Source organism: Lutra lutra, chromosome 1 (assembly GCF_902655055.1).
Source record: "Lutra lutra chromosome 1, mLutLut1.2, whole genome shotgun sequence".
In the NCBI taxonomy this organism is placed as follows: Eukaryota; Metazoa; Chordata; class Mammalia; order Carnivora; family Mustelidae; genus Lutra; species Lutra lutra.
The window spans coordinates 119,858,505-119,875,862 of NC_062278.1; the positions used below are offsets into that span (position 1 = coordinate 119,858,505).

The window sequence follows — 17,358 nt, forward strand, 5'->3', positions numbered from 1 at the left end:
GGCCTCATATGACCTCCCAGATTGCTGAGCAGAGAGAAGGGCCCCTGATGGTGAGGAGAGGGCCAGACTGGGGCTGGCTTACCTTTTTTCCCTTGCCATGGCCACCTACCCAGAGGCCCCAGCCAGGGGTTGAGGGTCAGAGGCCCGGGGATAGGTTCCTGGAGACCTTTCCTCTGGGGTCCAGGCCTGGCAGCCCACAGCTCCAGGAGTTCCATGGGCTGGAGGGAAGGTGGGAGGCAAGGATCTGGGGGCTCCGCTCATGTTCAGACTGTGCCACCCCACCCCCAGATTCTGCATAAGATTGACAAAGAGGGGGAGCGTCTGCCACGGCCCGAGGACTGCCCCCAGGATATCTACAATGTCATGGTTCAGTGCTGGGCCCACAAGCCAGAAGACAGACCCACCTTTGTGGCCCTGCGGGACTTCCTGCTGGAGGTGAGGGGAGGCCGGCACCATGGGGCTGGGGTATCCGGGCAGGGGTCAGGCCCAGGCTGGGCAGTGACCTGTGTCGGCCCCCAGGCCCAGCCCACAGACATGCGGGCCCTCCAGGACTTTGAGGAACCAGACAAGCTACACATCCAGATGAACGATGTCATCACCGTCATTGAGGGAAGGTAGGGAGAGCGGGGTTGCCCCTGCACTGCCTCAAGGGGTGCAGGGTGGGGATGGCAGAGAGCTCTGCTGCCTCCATGGTTCCCATGACAACATAGGGTGCGGGGAGCCTGAGCTGTGCAATAAGGGGAGGATGGGCCTGGCTTCGCTCTCGAGTGTCTGGGGTTAAGTACCAGATGCTGCCGCTCCAAGGGAATGTCCCTGACCAGCACCACCTCCTTTACCCTTTCCCCACTCGGCTTCAGCCCTGACTGTGTGGGTCAGGGCCAAGTTGCTGTGACGGTGAGGCGTAGGAAGTGGCTCAGTTGGCCTCGGGGCCACAGCTAGGGACTCTGGAACTCTTGAACATTCCTCTCATCTTCCCCTTCCCTTCCCGCCTCCTCCCAGGACAGGGACTCTTGACTGAGTGCCTGTCAGTACCCCCAAAGCAACCCGCCCTCTTCCTGGCAGCCTCTCTCCTCCCACTGAGCCTCACTGCCCCTTCCCAGGGCTCTGTTCCACTCTCTGCTGGGCTGCCCACATGGGATCCCAGTGCCCTCTGTTCCTGAGCTCTCCCCGAAGCCAGACACCTGGGATGCTTTCCTCTGCCTCCAGGCGGCATCTCCTGAGTCACGTCAACTTCCTGCAGCCCCTGTTGGAGCCCTTCTGCCCAGGAGGCCCTACCCATCACTCACCCCACCTTCTGTTATCTGATCCCCAGGGTGGCTTGAGGAACTGGTTGGGGCAGCGCAGGCTTGAGGTGCCTTTGGGGTAGGGGGTGAGTATGGAGGACCAGGAAGAGGAGCAAGGCAGAGGAAATCCCCTGTGCTCCCAGCTTCTGTGACGCATGTCCAGGCTGGGGGGTGGGAGGTTGGGGGCAGGGGTTGCTTCCCATGGAACCCTTTCCCTGGGCCTCAGGTTTGGGGGTCTGAGCTCATAGTTAAGTCCTGTCCCCATGGGGGTTGGTAAGGGAGGAGAGCTTCTGGGTTGAGTCAGAGTAATGGAGTGGGCCTTGGAGCCCAGGGTGCTTCTGAGGACATACCCCCCCTGCCCTCACTATGGCCAGACCAGGGCTCCCCTAGCCTTTGGGCCCGGTATCTGGAAATACAGATGACATATCAGCGAGTTGTGGGGGTGGAGGTTTGGGGAGTTAGTGGTGGTGGACAAAAGCAGAAAGCTTCTAGGAGGTGAGAGCCCCCAGGTCAGGAAGGTAGATAGTCTCTGGATTTGGGTCTGGGGGCCAGGCAGGGGACTATAGGCATGGGTTTCTGAAGAGCATTCTGGAAATAGGAAGATGCCCCATCTGGAGGGGCATGGCAGGACCTTAAGTCAGAAGTCTGGACCCATACCATTCCCACCTTCAGGAACCCGAGGACTTTGGACCTGACCCCTCTTGTGCACCATAGCCCTCGGGTCTTTATTTCCTCCCAGTCAGTGGGGGCCCAGTGTTCCCCAGAGGGTGACTCAATTGCTACTTGTGTTCTGGAGTGTGTGTCTAAGGAGCTGGTGGTCTGGGTTTCCACCAGAGCCAGGCGGGCAGCAGGTGGGGCCCTGGGGGAGCCACTCCTCTTGGGAGGCACCGTGGTCGTGCCCTGCCCCACCCTTAGGTCCCAGGCCTTGGTTGGCCCTAGCTGCGGGCTTTGCAGCTGCCTGCCGGTGTGAGCTCCCTGGGCTCCTCCTCCCGGGCCAGCTCCGACTTGGACCACGGTGCCTGCACATGGTTCCTGGAGCTGCTCAGGAGGTGGGAGGTGAGGGGCAGCCGGCGAGGCTTTGGGGGTGGGTCTGTGTGCTTTCACTCTGGCCCCTTGTTTTCTTGGTGCCCAGATGTCTCTGTGTTTGTTTGGCTGACTCTGTCTCCATGTCTCTGGGTGGAGGGTCTGGGCTTGTATGCGTGGTTCTCTGGTTCTCTGCTTCCCCGTCTCTTAGCCTGGCTCGCAGCTCTGTGTCTGTTTCTCTGGCAACCGTGGGTTCCCTTTGTGGAAGCAGTGCCAAGTCTGGGATCCCCTTATCCATGGCTCGGGGCTTCTTGGGGTGCCAGGCATTGGGCAGGAGAGGACACCCTGATGCTCTGTCGAACTTGTGAGGTGCTGTCTAGATGGAGGGACAGATGACAAGCGGGTCTTTTCCAGGGGGATCTTGTTTGGAAGCTGGGATGGCCGTAGCACTTGCGTGTTCTGTTTTTATAGAACTAGAGAAGGGAGACCGGTGTGGAAATCTATTTTCAGGGCCTTGGCCTGGCCTGGTCCTTGGAACCTCTGCTTCCAGGGGTAGGTGGGGAGGGAACCAGGGACCTGGGTGGTCCAACACCAGGGATGCTTGGGTCACTCAGAAGTGAGTAGGGCTGTGTTTTGAGCAGAATGTTTAAGCAACAGTTATCAGCCGTTTCTGGGCTGGACTACCTTGGGCCAGGACTGGGTGGGGGCTGAGATTTCCAGAAGCTGGTCCCAAGTAGAAGCTGGGGCAGCCTTAGGCAGTTCTCAGTTCAGACCTAGGTTTCCCAGGTGCCACTCAACTTCTTGCCTGTCCCTGGATGCCAACAGGCAGCAGGAGACAGAACGTTTGTTGTGCCGGAGGTGCTGGGCCCTGGTCTCTTTCCCCGGGGACTTCTGTCTGCGAGGCAGTGTCTGCCCACAGTGGGCCTGACCCCTCCCATTGCTGTGGAGACTCTGGCCCATTTATGGGGTGGTGGGGGTGGTGGTGGTGGGGAGCGTGGGTGTGGCCAGTGCAGGCTGGGTAGGACGGGTGGCTTCCCTGTGTGAGCGGCTGGTGCCTGGGTCCCACCAAACCTCGGAGGGGGTCGGTGGGCAGCGCAGGAGAGCGTCGGCCATCTCAAGAGTTACGTCCTCTGCTGAGTGTGCTTGGGATGTGACTCCCAGAGTGTCTTTTTCCTAAGCGTGCTCTGCATCCCCAACTCCCCTCCCCGGGGAGCAGAGTGTGGGAACTGATGTCACTGATGTCAGGACTCTCAGCAGGCCCAGCGCTCTTGCTCGGCCATACCCGCAATAAGAGGAGGGGGCTGGCATCTGTCACTCTCCTAAGTGGGTCCAGAGGAACCCCCGTGTCAGGACTTCAGCTGTGCTGGCAAGAGGCAGAGAGTGGAGGGAGGGACCTCCTGGCAGTCTCACCTTGCTCAGGGTCCACAGGGAGGGCATAGTCATAGGGCGGACCTGGCCTTGGACATGATTCGGTTCTCCACCGGACTGTGTCTCTGCCTCAGCCGCCTCTCTCACCCAGGTTAATGTGCACCTCTGAAGAGGCGTGGAGAGCAGAGTCCATTGTCCAGCCTGGTTGGGCGTCCGAGAAGTCTATGGAAAGGCCTGCAGAACCCAGGGTGCCAGTGGGCACAGAGGGGAGGGGAGACCAGCAGCAGAGTCCCCTGGTGGCAGGCGTCCCTCTTCGCCCCGCTTCATGGGCGGATGTCAACCTCAGCCTGCCCCCTGGGAGCTGCGGTGCTGGGTGGGCGTTTCTCTCCTTGGAAGGGCCCTGCTATATTTTGATGGCTTTGTCCCTTTATCCCTTCCTGGGTGTTGTCCTCTCTTCTTCCTTCCTCTTCTGCCCTTCCCACCCCAGGGCAGGGTGTAATCACAGGGTTGCTGTGTCTGGTGGTAGGCTGGTCTGCGGTCCTGTTTAGAAGGAGGCTGGCTTCCCAGCCCTCCCCTGCCCCACCTCTTGGCTTCCCGAGAACTGCCGGACTTGTGGGGCTCGACCTGACCTCTAGAGCTGGTGGTTTGAGGTCAGCTGCTCCCAGGGGGCCACGTTACCTTCCAGAGGAGGCTCCAGGAGCTCAGCCTCCATGCCCCCTCGGCCCCTGCAATCTAGCTCCAGCTTGGAGGAGACCTTTATGCTCCCAGCCTTGTGGGTGGGGGATGACTGGGTATGCACACGTGCTGCATAGCAGCATGAGGCTGTCCTTCGCCTGCCTCAGCTTGGATTCTGCCCACGTCGTCAGGTGTAATGAGCCCAGCAGCAGATAAGGGAGCTGCAGCCTGCCATTCGAAGTGTCCAGGAGGGCCCTCTCCTGGCCCGACTCCCACCCTAGGCCCGGGCTTAGGCTGCGTCAGCAGAGATCAGAGTGAGGAGCTAGGTCCCACAGTCCAGCTACACTGGAATGCTGGGTCCTTTTCTAGACCTTGTATTTAAGACAAGAGTGGTGTTCCCCAGGAGATGGCTGGGGATAAGGGCGAGGGTCCCACAGTCCTGCCGAGAGGTTGCAGAAGGCACTGGAGACGCAGAACTGGTAATGGGATGGCATGGATTGCTTTGAGTGCTTCCAGGTGCATGAGGGGCTGTGTGCAGGAAATAGTGTGGTTGGAGGGCTTGGTTCCAAGTTGAGTGCTGAGACCATTGTGCTCCTTTGGACCCTGCAGCTCAGGATGCCGGGAAACTCGGCTGAAGAGCAAGGTCCGGTGGCCAGAGGGTGGGGGTTCAGGCCTTGCCAGGAGGAAGGAGGTGAGGCAGCTTTGTAGGAAGGGTGCTGGCTTGCAGACTAACAACTGAATTTGAATCCTGGGTCCGCTATGATCTTTCTGGGAACTGTAGGCAAGTCCTGTCACTTGTTTGAACCTGTTTCCTTATTTGTAAACTGTAGGAAAAGCTGTCTGACCCACCTAGGTATCTTGGGGTAAGGTGTGTGCAAACAGCTGGGCCCTGTACCAGAGGAGTGACTGGTCTTGGGGCTCATAGCAGACTCCACTGGTCTCAAGGTTGTAACCCTCGGGCCCCTTCTGCCCGGCTGTTCAGATAGCATGGCTAGAGAGCTTGGTATGGGAAGGGTCCCGCTCCCTGCCCCCACCCCTACATGCCCTGGGGTTCACCATGTCATTTCTGTTGAGCAGGGCTGAGAATTACTGGTGGCGTGGGCAGAACACACGGACGCTGTGTGTAGGCCCCTTCCCGCGCAATGTGGTGACCTCCGTGGCTGGCCTGTCGGCTCAGGATATCAGTCAACCCCTGCAGAATAGCTTCATCCACACGGGACATGGCGACAGCGACCCCCGCCACTGCTGGGGCTTCCCTGACAAGATCGATGAGTGAGTGTGATTGGGGTGGGGGTCACCTGTGGCTCTGGAGTCATAGGCTCTTGCTGGCTTCCGAGGTCCTTGTCATAGCCGTGGGGCAGAGGGTCTCTTACTGCCCAGAAGCAGTTCCCTGCAGGCAGAACCGGGGTTAGGAGCTTGGGGCCTGGAGACACACTTCTGTTTGGTGGAATCCCCCACCCCTGGTGCACTGACCTTAGGAAAAGGGACTGGGAACAGCCTTCGGAAGGAGCTCAGCAGGGAAGCTATGATGCTCCCTATGTAGAAGCTTCCCTTCCTGGGCTGCTAGAGTCCTGGAGACTGAGCCTGTGGGCCCAGCGGTCAAGTGAGCTCGTGTTCCCAGACTCGGGGATGCAGAGAAAGAGCTCCCTGTGGCGAGACGCCAGATGGAAGGTTAGGCAGCACCCCCACTTGCCTGCCAACTCTGTACCTGGTGGGGGGGTTCAGTCTCCTTTAAGCAAAAGGATGAGGTCATTGGGGGGCGTCTGGGGAGGACACGGAGAAGAATTAGTCATTTCCTGAGTGCCCTGCCCCAGGGGGCTTCCAGGCAGCCCCTTCTCCTCTGACTTCTCCTGACGTTTGGCTCTGCCCTGAGAGGCCTGTGAAACAGGCCTTCCCCTCCTTGCCCTCACACACCAGAAGCGAAGCCCTGCAGAGCAGCTGGTGTTGCTCACCTCCCAAGAGCCAGGCGCGGGCCTGAGGGAATTGGGGCGAGGTGTGGAGACGCCTTCCGAAAGGAGGCCTGGTGCCCTCTGCCCTGCTCATGGCGTGCTGTGGCCGGCCCAGCCCCATTCCTCCGGGCTTTAATCAGCCCAGTGACTAAGTCCTAGGCCCTTACAATCAGCACCGGGCTGGAGAGGGTGAATCGGGAGCAGGCCAGACAGCCCGGCCCCTCCTCCACCTGGCCATGGGGCAAGAGTGTGCCTCCTGCCCACCCCACCAGGGTCGTGTGGCTGGGTGCTCCCGAGAGGGCTGGCAGGTGGCTGCCAAGTGTGGGTGGGGTGCCCTAGCCATTTCGGACAGCAGCTCTGCTCCTGGAGGGTATTCTTGGAGCCCCTTCAGCCCAAGCCTTTTCAGCCTGCACTCAGGACTTTTGCCCTGCCATCTCTCTGTGACCCCTGTCCCTGGGGTACAGTTTGTGGGGAACTGCGGGGAGTTGGAAGTCCTGTGCTCCCGGCCCAGCTCTGTGCAGGGCTTGGACGGGATGGTTCCTGGCATGTGCCCAGGGTCTTAGTCTCCACCTGAGGTTTCCCCACGGTCACTACTGCACAGCCTTCCCCCTGCTTCCCCCCTCTGACTTGGTTGTCTCCCCACAGACTATACCTGGGAAACCCCATGGACCCTCCTGACCTGCTGAGTGTGGAACTGAGCACCTCCCGACCCACCCAACATCTAGGAAGGGTGAAAAGTAAGAACCCAGCCCCCCCAAGTTCGTCAGCTGCCCAGGAAGAGGTACTGTCCTCTCTGGGCATGCTGAGCCGGCTGCTCTGGCTCTGGAACAGTTGGGTCAGGGCTGCTGGGGGACAGCTGAGCCCTGGCTCCGGCTGGCCGTGGGGTGGAAGATGAGAGGCAGCTGTATCCGCCGAGGTGGGCACCCTCGGCCAGTCCTGTGCTGGCCTGCCCACCTCAGCTTCCCTCCGCCCTCCTTCCCGCCATGCTCAGATCCTGGCTTTCCTCACTCCTTCTAATCCTGCTGTCCTCTCCCGAGCCAAAACCACCCCACGGGCTTCACGCTGGCCAGGAGCCTCATCCATCTCCCGGATCCTGTGCCTGTCGTTCCGGAACATGGTTCCCCCCATCCTGCCGCCCCACTGCTTCCCATTGCTGTTGGGTTTGTACGTTCACGCGCCCCTACTCACTGCTCTCTCTCTGTCTCTGTCCACGCTCTGCCCTCCCGTCTGGCCCTCTTCCCTCCCCGCCCTCTGTCTGTCCCGCTCCGCCCCTCTGCTCTCCACACGGCCTTTCTTGCAGGGCAGCCTCCGCCTCGCCCACCTCAGCCTGCCATCTTCTCTCAGAGTAAGTGGGGCTGCTCTCGGTGCCTTGGCCCCTGCCCCTGTCCCCTCTCTCCTCTCATTCCTCCTCTCCTTCTGGAAGGTACAGAGCCCCAGTGGGCTGGCTGGGTGGGAGGGGGTGTGGGCTGTGTGCTGTGAGCTTTCGCCGCTGACCTGGCCCAGCATGCCTGCCTCTCCCCCGACCCCTAAAAGCTTGGGCTTCTGGAGCAGGTGTGTGGTCCTGGTGCCCACCTCTCCCCCATCAGCTGGCCCTGCCCCACTCCCTTTGGGACCTGCAGAGGCGGCTGCGTCTGGGCTTTTGTGGTGTTTGGTCAGGAGCTCCGTGCTCTCCAAGGACAGCACCCGCTGCCCTGGGTGGTGGGTGATTGCCCGTAGCCTCCATCCCGCACTAATGGAGTGCCGAAACGGGATGGGGGTAAGCAGGGACTGACGGGGCCCAGGAGCCTGGGGTTTTGGGGGTCTTGTGTGTTGGGGTGTCAGGCTGCTGCAGGGTGTTGCTTGCTCTAGCTGAGATGGAGGCAGGGGCGCGTCAGCTGCCTGGAGAGCTGGCAGTGTCCAGAGCAGTTTCTGTGCTCCTGTTTGAATAGGGTTGGTGTGCACTGAGAATTTTGGCAGCCGAGGGCTAACCTCTGGGGGCAGTGGGAGTGGGGAGTTGCGGATGATAACTTGCCTTTCTTCCCCTGTCCCCCGGTCTGACACTGCCTTCCTGGCGGGGTCTCCCTTTCTATCCTAGAGCCAACCTACGACCCTGTAAGTGAGGACCAGGACCCCCTGTCCAGCGACTTCAAGAGGCTGGGCCTTCGGAAACCAGCCCTGACCCGTGGGCTGTGGCTCGCAAAGCCCTCGGCTCGGGTACCGGGCACCAAGGCAGCTCGAGGCAGCGGGGGTGAGGTCACGCTCATTGACTTTGGCGAGGAGCCTGTTGTGCCTGCCCCGCGGCCCTGCGCACCCTCGCTGGCGCAGCTGGCCATGGACGCCTGCTCCTTGCTGGACAAGACCCCGCCACAGAGCCCCACACGGGCCCTGCCCCGGCCGCTGCACCCCACGCCCGTGGTGGACTGGGATGCGCGCCCGCTGCCCCCACCTCCTGCCTACGATGATGTGGCCCAGGATGAGGATGACTTTGAGGTCTGCTCCATCAACAGCACCCTTGTGGGTGCAGGGGTCTGTGCGGGGCCCAGCCAGGGGGAGACCAACTACGCCTTTGTGCCTGAGCAGGCACCTCTGCTCCCTCCCCTGGAGGACAATCTGTTCCTCCCACCCCAGGCAGGGGTCAAGCCGCCCAGCTCGGCCCAGACCGCACAGATCTTCCAGGCGCTGCAGCAGGAGTGCATGCGGCAGTTGCAGGTCCCGGCGGCCTCCCTGGGCCCTTCTCCTGGCCTGGCGCCAGCGGGTGAGGACAAGCCCCAGGTGCCCCCCCGCGTGCCCATACCCCCGAGGCCCACTCGCCCACGGGGCGAGCTGTCTCCGGCCCCCTCAGGTGAGGAGGAGCTAGGGCGGTGGCCCGGACCTGCCTCCCCTCCCCGGGTGCCTCCCCGGGAACCCCTGTCCCCTCAAGGCTCGAGGACCCCTAGTCCCCTGGTACCACCTGGAAGCTCCCCGCTGCCAGCCCGGCTCTCCAGCTCACCGGGGAAGACCATGCCCACCACCCAGAGCTTCGCCTCCGACCCCAAGTATGCCACGCCCCAAGTGATCCAGGCGCCTGGCCCACGGGCGGGCCCCTGCATTCTCCCCATCGTCCGCGATGGCAAGAAGGTCAGCAGCACCCACTACTACCTGCTGCCGGAGCGCCCACCCTACCTCGAACGCTATCAGCGCTTCCTGCGGGAGGCCCAGAGCCCTGAAGAGCCCGCCCCTCTGCCCGTGCCCCTGCTGCTGCCCCCGCCCAGCACCCCAGCCCCTGCCGCCCCCACGGCCACTGTTCGACCAATGCCCCAGGCCACCCCAGACCCCAAGGCCAACTTCTCCACCAACAACAGTAACCCAGGGGCCCGGCCACCAGCCCTGAGGGCCTCGGCTCGGCTGCCACAGAGGGGCTGCCCTGGGGACGGGCCAGAGGCTGGAAGGCCGGTGGACAAGATCCAGATGGTGAGTGCCGGGCCCGGATGCTGGGGTGAGGGGCAGGGGGCGGGCAGGGGCCTCAGGGCCCCAGAGGAATGGGCCCAAGCGGAGCTGACGGGTAGGTGGGTGGGTCTGCCCAGCTGCAGGCCATGGTGCATGGGGTGACCACAGAGGAGTGCCAGGCGGCCCTGCAGAGCCACAGCTGGAGTGTGCAGCGGGCTGCCCAGTATCTGAAGGTACCGCCACCTCCCGCCCACTCTGGCTTTCAGGGACCCTGAGGACTGGTTCTGCTGCACTCGCCTCCCCCTGCCCCTCCCCACCAGCCTGCCTCTGGCTCTCCTCTGCCCCCACCCTGGCTGCCCCGGCTGCCTGCCGCCCTTCAGCCCCGGTGTGTCCCATGGCACCACCCTCTGCTCCCTCAGGTGGAGCAGCTCTTTGGGTTGGGTCTGCGGCCGAGGAGCGAGTGCCACAAAGTGCTGGAGATGTGCGACTGGAGCCTGGAGCAGGCCGGCTGCCGCCTTCTGGGCTCCTGCGGCCCTGCCCACCACAAGTGAGTGAGCCCCGGCCTGAGGAGCCATGTCCCAGCGGGCACTGCGCCAGGGGACAGCCTGGCCCCTCGTGGGCCACACACCCGGAGGTGGGCAGCAGCCCTAAGCCAGGACAGGGACAGCTCTGGGGGAGAGCCGATTCTCCTGAGTGCCTGTAGACTACTTAGCCCCTTGGTTCAAATGAACTAAAAAGAGTAAGAGGGAACTAGAGCCTCTCCTCTCGTGGGGCTTGTTTACTGTGCCTGTCACCCTCTGATCGGCTAATAAACAATACTGCTGTTCTCTTTATTATTATCATCATTATTAAAGATAAAAGGTATCCCAGGATGATAAATTCCAAAATTACTGCTGACTTTTCAACTCGTGCCCACCCACGCTGGCCGGTCCCTGCTCTGCTGCATCCACCCACCCCTCTGTTGATAGAGGCCCTTTCTGGTTGTTTCCCACCCTTCAGGCGCTGAGATGTGGGAGAGCCAGAGGGTCTGCCCTGAAGGAATCACTTGAGCCTGTCCATCTGACAAGGGTGGGGAGAGACCCTGCCCGGGCCTGGAGGACCTGCTGCCACTCGCTGCTCCTAGCGGCAGGGCAAGGCCAAGTCTGCGGGAGACGGGGAGCCCCGCCTTGCCATCCCTCCCTCACCCCAGTGCTGTCCCTGCAACTTTGGATCAGCCCTCGGTGCCCTCAGCCAAGGGGCGGGAAGAAGCCCTGTGAAGGCAGGCCTGGTGGCGGCCTCAGCATGCCCTGCAGCCAGCCTGCCTCTGGCTCCAGCGCTGGGTGTGGGGCCTGTGGCCGGAGCGTGTCCCCAGGCTCTGCTGGCCGGGAAGCCAGGCTGCACCCGTGCAAGGAGGATGTGTTGGCCACACAGAAAGGGGGACCAGCACCCATAGGCCCTCCGCAGGGCAGGGCCCTTCTCCAGGGATCCCCTGGTGGGCTGTTGGGGTGTCGGAGAGAATGTGACTTGTGGCCTCGCCATGGATACGTTATGGGACTTGGCTGGTCTTAGGATCTTGTGCCTGGAAATAGCCCTGAGTGGCTCAGGAAGCAGAGCAGGGGTGCCAGATTGTTCTCTGGCAGGGACCAGGGCCCAAGGCCCCAGGGTTGGAAGGAGACCAAAGGGGCAGCTGCCCTGGAGGGACACCAGAGCTTCCTCTCTGACCCAGCTCCTCCCCTATGCTGTTCCCTGTTTTCCTGCCAGCCTCTGCCACCAGAGTTGCTGCCCCAGCTATGGATCCCTGCTTCTTCCAGATAAATAAAGCTAGTTTCTATTTTATGTTAACTTACTTGTGCCTGCCTATTTCTTTGCCCCTTGGTCAGCAGCCCAAGGCCCCAGGGCTTCCCAGGCCACCATCTGTCCAGGCAGCAGGCCCCGTGGTGCCACCTGTGGACAGAGGGAGGAAGTGCGGCCAGGGTGACCCTTCCGGCTCCCTCCCCTTCAGGGCTGGCAGAGGGGCAGAGCCTCCCTATGCAGACACGTACTTACAGTCCCTCTGTTCTTGCTCTAGAGTTCCCAGAAGGCAGGGTATACTGCAGGGGAGAGCTGGCGCGAAGCCAGAAACTTCTGTAACAAGGAAAGCTTCAATAGGTGTTTAAATTTCGTTTTTCTGAGTATTTCATGTGGTTTAAAGTTCAGAAGGTATCGAGGAGTCTCTAGTGAAATCTCCCGCCCCAGCTGTACTCCCCTCCCCCCCCGCCCCCTGCCAGAGGCTGCCTTTCAGCATCAGAGTCTTTTCCACTTATAGTATTTTGAGGAGTTCATAGCCATACTGAACGAGCATCCCCCTTCTTGTTTGGGGTTCCATGGCTGTACCATGGTCTGTTTAACAAGGCCTCGCAACCATTGCTGCAGTAAAACGGCACATGCGGATTAATTTTCACTTACGAGTCAGTCTGAAAGATGCGATCCCAGGAGCAGAGCTCCACGGTCAGAGCATGTGCTTTCATGATGAGTCTTGCTGAATGGCTGTCTGTGGGGGAGGTGGTTCCGACAGCCACGGCCACCAGCGCAGGAGAGCTTTCCATGCGTTACTGAGCTTTCTGATTTTTGCTGGAGAGACAGGTCTCCCTAGCTTTAATTTGCATTTCTCTAATGAGTGCATACACACAAAAAATTATTTGGGCCATTTGTATTTCCTTTTCTGTGAGCCACCTATTAACACCCTTGACCCATTTAAAAGGCAAATGATTAGTCTGTTAGTGGTTCTTAGAAAATGACTGGATCAAGGGAATTAGCCCTTTGGGCTTAACCCTGCCTCTGAGCAGGAGGAGAGCTAAATCATGGAGAGGAAGCTGATGGTTTGGATTTGTTAAAAACACAAAGACCACTTAGGATGGTCTTGGGGGCTGTCTGTGAATCTGCTGCTCCAGGCTGGCCTGCGCGGTGGGCCCTCAGACCTGGGAGGTCTGGAGCCTTCAGATGGAGACGTGTTTAGCGTACCCTGTGTGCTAAGTCAAGAATTCAATTATATTTAACTGCGATTAAAAAAATGCTTATTTTAAAAGATTTTATTAGAGAACGTGTGAGTGTGTGAGCACAAGTTGGGAGTGGGAGAGGGAGAAGTAGACTCCCTGCTGAGTGGGAGCCTGATGGGGGGCTCCCAAGACTCTGGGATCATGAGCTTAGCCCAGGTCAGATGCTCGACTGAATAAGCCACCCAGGCACCCCTAAAAATATTTGGTCACAATGTATCACCAAAGAGAAGAAGTTAATATTAAGTTAATTTGGGGCTTTGCTGTTAGATCTAGATTCCATTCCAGTTGTGTCTGATCTTGGAAAAGTTACTTAACCTTTCCAAGCCTATTACCCCAGGGACAGTCATCCCTGCTTTTTAGAATGGTTGTGTGGATTACATGAGGTTGCACAGATCAAGTATTTCGCTTAGTGCGTGGACCATGAAAAGTACCCATTAAACTGTAATCATTGTACGTTTTATTTCTTCATGTTCCTGCTGTTTCTCATTACTCACTGACCGCAACTCTGGTGTACACACACTTGTCTTCTCTTCCCATTTCCCTTAATTTCATTTTATTTTTAAAAAATAATTTGTTCTTTTGCTACAGAGTCATTCCTTTTTGTCACTCATAGACATTTTCAACTTCATTTTTTGAAATGTTGTTTCTGGGTAAGCAACAGCAGAGCTAGTACATTTCAGAAAGATATTTGCAAAGATATTTTGCAATCCTTTGACTCCAAAGGATCGGGGGCTACTCCGTGTATCAGGAAACCGAATGTACTTTTGCCAGATCCCCAGTTCCCTAAGTCCCAGGGCTTCCTGCTGTTTCTCTCACTCCAACCAGCCTACCAGCTTTTGCCAGCATCTCCTGGGTTTACTGAAAAGATCTTAAGGGAGGCTTTTGAAAAAGTTGACCCAAGCTTGTTTGCCAACAAGGAGAATCAATGAATCAGCAAGGATTCACTGGGTACCTTACTGAGTCAAATCCTGAGGAGGGAACACAAGCTGAACAGACAGTGCCCAGGGGACGCCGCCATTCTAACCAGGTGACATGTACTCTCAGATCATTATGTGCCAGGTGCCTTGGGAGCAGAGGAGGTGGCTTCCTGGAGGAGGTGACATTGTGCTGACTTGCTGGAAAAAACTAGGCAGGTATCGGGAAGGTGAGGGGCATGTCAACATTGCAGCTGGAGGGAACAGACTGGGTTTAAGTGCTGAAGTTCGGTAAGGTTGGAAGCCATCCTTCTGTTGTGTTTTTGGGATGAGCTGGAGGTGGCTCTTGTCCGATTCTGATCCTGATGAGTGAGGCAGGCCTCGATCATGAAGCTGCTGGTGTGATATCCTAAGTCCTTTTGACAGCAGAGGAACGGTGTGATCAACCTGTGTGGTGTTTTGTTTTTGTTTTTAATATTTATTTGTCAGAGACAGAGCACGCACAAGCAGGGGAAGCAGCAGGCAGAGGGAGAAGCAGGCTCCCCACTGAGCAGGGAGCCTGATGCGGGACTCGATTCCAGGACCCTGGGATCATGACCTGAGCCGAAGGCAGACGCTTAACTGAGCCACCTGGGCATTCCCAACCTGTGTCTTTAAGAGATAGCTCTGCTTAAAAGTGGCTCACTGCTCCACTTTAACCACGAGTGGAGGAAAGATCTAGTAGATATGTCTCACTGCACACTGGGAACATAAAGGTGTTCTTAATTTGAAGCAAATTGATTTTTATGGAAATTTGACGTCGGGGAATAGAGGGACCTTCAACTCCTGGAATCCTTGGCTAGAGCAGGGATTCCCAAAGACCAGTTCAGCACCAGTGCTGGTCTAGGGTTGCGCTGGTCTAGAGTCAAGTTTTCATTGGTCTGAGTTGAAATGACAAGAATAAGAATCATATAACTGAGTTTTTCTTAAAATGTATTCATGTTCAAGAATTGCCTTTATCCTGAGATTTCTGTCTTCCTACACTTATATTGAAATGGCTAGTCCTGTGTGATGATGGTAGGGATAGTGGCAGGTGGTAAGTTTGTCTGCATGCCCTTAGGTAGCTATGCTATGTCAGCCTGCCCTCTCCGGCAATTATTACAGGGATCCCTGAAATCGGTCTTCAGAACCGCGGGGCACTAGTGCTTTCGTGTTGCACAGCACCACCTATTGGCCAAATAAGACATTGCAGTCTGGTTTAATTTCAGATTGCAAAGAGATAAGATTGTGTAAAGTCATTGCCCAATAAATCCATTAAATCCAAAAGCTGCTGGCCCGGGCCCATTGGTGCTTAAAGGACTCATCCCAGAGAACCTGGGAGGGGAGGGAACCGGTTTGCCCACCATCTGGAGCCAAATGGGGGCCAGCTAGGATCTAATGCCTGCAAAACGGACTGGGTAAGAGGCTCTGAAGACCAGTGCTAAATCTAGAAAAGAAACCAGGGACTGCCTGGGAGGATGCTGTGGGCTAAAGGAGTGCATGCAGTCACTCACCAGTGACAAGTCCTAGGATGACACCAGCACCCTTTGGGAAACCCCAGGCACCACTGTATTTTTTGTTAACGTTTTTATGATTGCCGTACACTCTCATTGTTCACTGAACACTCAGAAAAGCGCAATGAGAAAATTAAAATTACCCAGAAAGCCACCTAGAACTTTGATATATTTTCTTCCAGTTTGTTTCCTGTGCACATACATGTTGTGTGTATTACAGTGTTAGAAATTAAGGTCATCCTGCTTCGACTATTTTTTTTTAAGATTTTATTTATTTATTTGACAGATAGAGATCCCAAGTAGGCAGAGAGGCAGACAGAGGGGGGAGGGGAAGCAGGCTCCCTGCTGAGCAGAGAGCCCGATTCGGGGCTCGATCCCAGGACCCCGAGATCATGGCCTGAGCCGAAGGCAGAGGCTTAACCCACTGAGCCACCCGGGTGCCCACTGCTTCGACTATTTTATAACCCTTTTTTTTTTTTAAAGATTTTATTTGTTTATTTGACAGAGAGAGATCACAAGTAGACAGAGAGGCAGGCAGAGAGAGAGAGAGAGAGAGAGGGAAGCAGGCTCCCTGCTGAGCAGAGAGCCCGATGCGGGACTCGATCCCAGGACCCTGAGATCATGACCTGAGCTGAAGGCAGCGGCTTAACCCACTGAGCCACCCAGGCGCCCCTTATAACCCTTTTTTACTTAATATTTTATACCAAAGATACTTTTTCCTATCTTGAAATTAATTCTGTCAAATGTCATTAAATGTCAAATCTTAAAACACTGCGTAGTTTTCATTCTGTAGAAATGAAATGCAGAAATTTTGTTAATTTAATCCACTGTTTTGTTAACATTTTTATTTTGTAACAAATGATCTTTTAAAAGATTTACTTATTTATTTGAAAGAGAGAGAGAGTGTATGCGGGCTTTGGAGAGCTGGGAGAGGGGAAGAGGGAGAGAATCTCAAGCAGACTCCCCACTGAGCGTGAATCCTGATGTGGGGCTCCATCCCATGACTCTGAGATGACAACCTGAGCCGAAATCAAGTCAGTCACTCAACTCACTGAGCCACCCAGGCGCCTGTATTTGGTGACAAATTATTTTACCAAATACTGCTAAATGGCTTTTGAGAAAGCTTTCTCTTCTTTATTAAAACAAAGCATATAGTTAGTAAAGACAGGACTCATATTCTGGAGATATGTTTTAAAATATTTTTGAGTGAAGTGATCTGTTGAGAATAGTCTGGATGGTTGGAGGAAATGGGCCACAAGTTGATAACTGTTGAAGGTGATGACGGGATAGGAGGGGTTATGGTGAATGCTCCTTTCCACAAGAAAAAGAGAAGCAAAAATGCATGCGTCCTCCAGCTGGGGACACTCCCACTGGGGCCCCTGTCTTCTCTGAAGTTGCCTTTGTGGGTTTCCTTGTTCCCGCTGCCACAACCAGGAGGCTGCCCAGGATGAGTGACTTACCCCCTTTGCGGCCCCGGCACAGAGTGTTCAAAACCCCTTTCTCTTGCCCGTCTCTGTGAGGTAGAGTCAGGGTGGAGTTTTACAAACCACAGAACCAAATCCTGAGAGAAACCTCTCCAGTCCTGTCACCAGCCTTGTCACAGGCCCCATCCCCTGTGTTCGCCCTTTATCCCGAGGCCTACTAAAAGGGTAGCATGATGTCCAGCATCACCTGGAAACCTGTCAGAAATGCAGAACCCAAATCCCATCCTGGACCTACAGAACTAGAATATTAGTTCTACCAAGATTTCCGGGATATGGAGATGATCAAGTGTGTAAAGCCTTGAACTAAAGGCAGCTCTGCTCTAATCCTAGAGAGCTGTTGGGCCTTCGGTAACCCCTCTTGGCTGTCAGGAGCCCCTGGTCTCTCAGGCCAGAGCTGTGCTCCCAGCTTTGTCCCACCCACCCACCCCCATGACCCATCACCCATCCTAACTGCTCTTTTTTGAATAAGTAATTCACTTAAAAATGTATGCAAGGAATTTAATTGCCAAGTGTTCATAATAGTAATCAACTAGAAGCCATCAACATGTTTTGTAATAGAGGATTGGTTGAATATTAACTATTTTATCCAAGGAATGGGAATCAACACAGCAAACCAAATAATCCTTAAAAGAGTATTGATTAATATTCAATTAACATTAAAATTAATTATTTCTGAGATATGAGAGTGTGTTTTTTTAAACTTCTATATCC

At 56.6% G+C, this 17,358-nt stretch overlaps 1 protein-coding gene across 19 annotated transcripts in view; it reads left to right on the forward strand.

Moving 5' to 3' along the window:
* Window positions 1-11,524, forward strand: part of TNK2 (tyrosine kinase non receptor 2) — a 46,629-nt gene extending 35,105 nt beyond the window's left edge. For 7 of the 19 annotated variants that reach the window (XM_047734434.1, XM_047734338.1, XM_047734328.1 and 4 more), the window contains 9 exons: window positions 289-435; window positions 520-614; window positions 5,427-5,621; window positions 6,944-7,035; window positions 7,599-7,721; window positions 8,373-9,727; window positions 9,823-9,936; window positions 10,123-10,250; window positions 10,703-11,524. In XM_047734434.1, the coding sequence (XP_047590390.1) occupies window positions 289-435; window positions 520-614; window positions 5,427-5,621; window positions 6,944-7,035; window positions 7,599-7,721; window positions 8,373-9,727; window positions 9,823-9,936; window positions 10,123-10,250; window positions 10,703-10,709 (2,256 nt within the window). In that variant the 3' untranslated portion in view covers window positions 10,710-11,524. The other 12 variants (XM_047734374.1, XM_047734356.1, XM_047734387.1 and 9 more) reach the window with 8 other exon arrangements.
* Window positions 11,525-17,358: the final 5,834 nt, after the last annotated feature.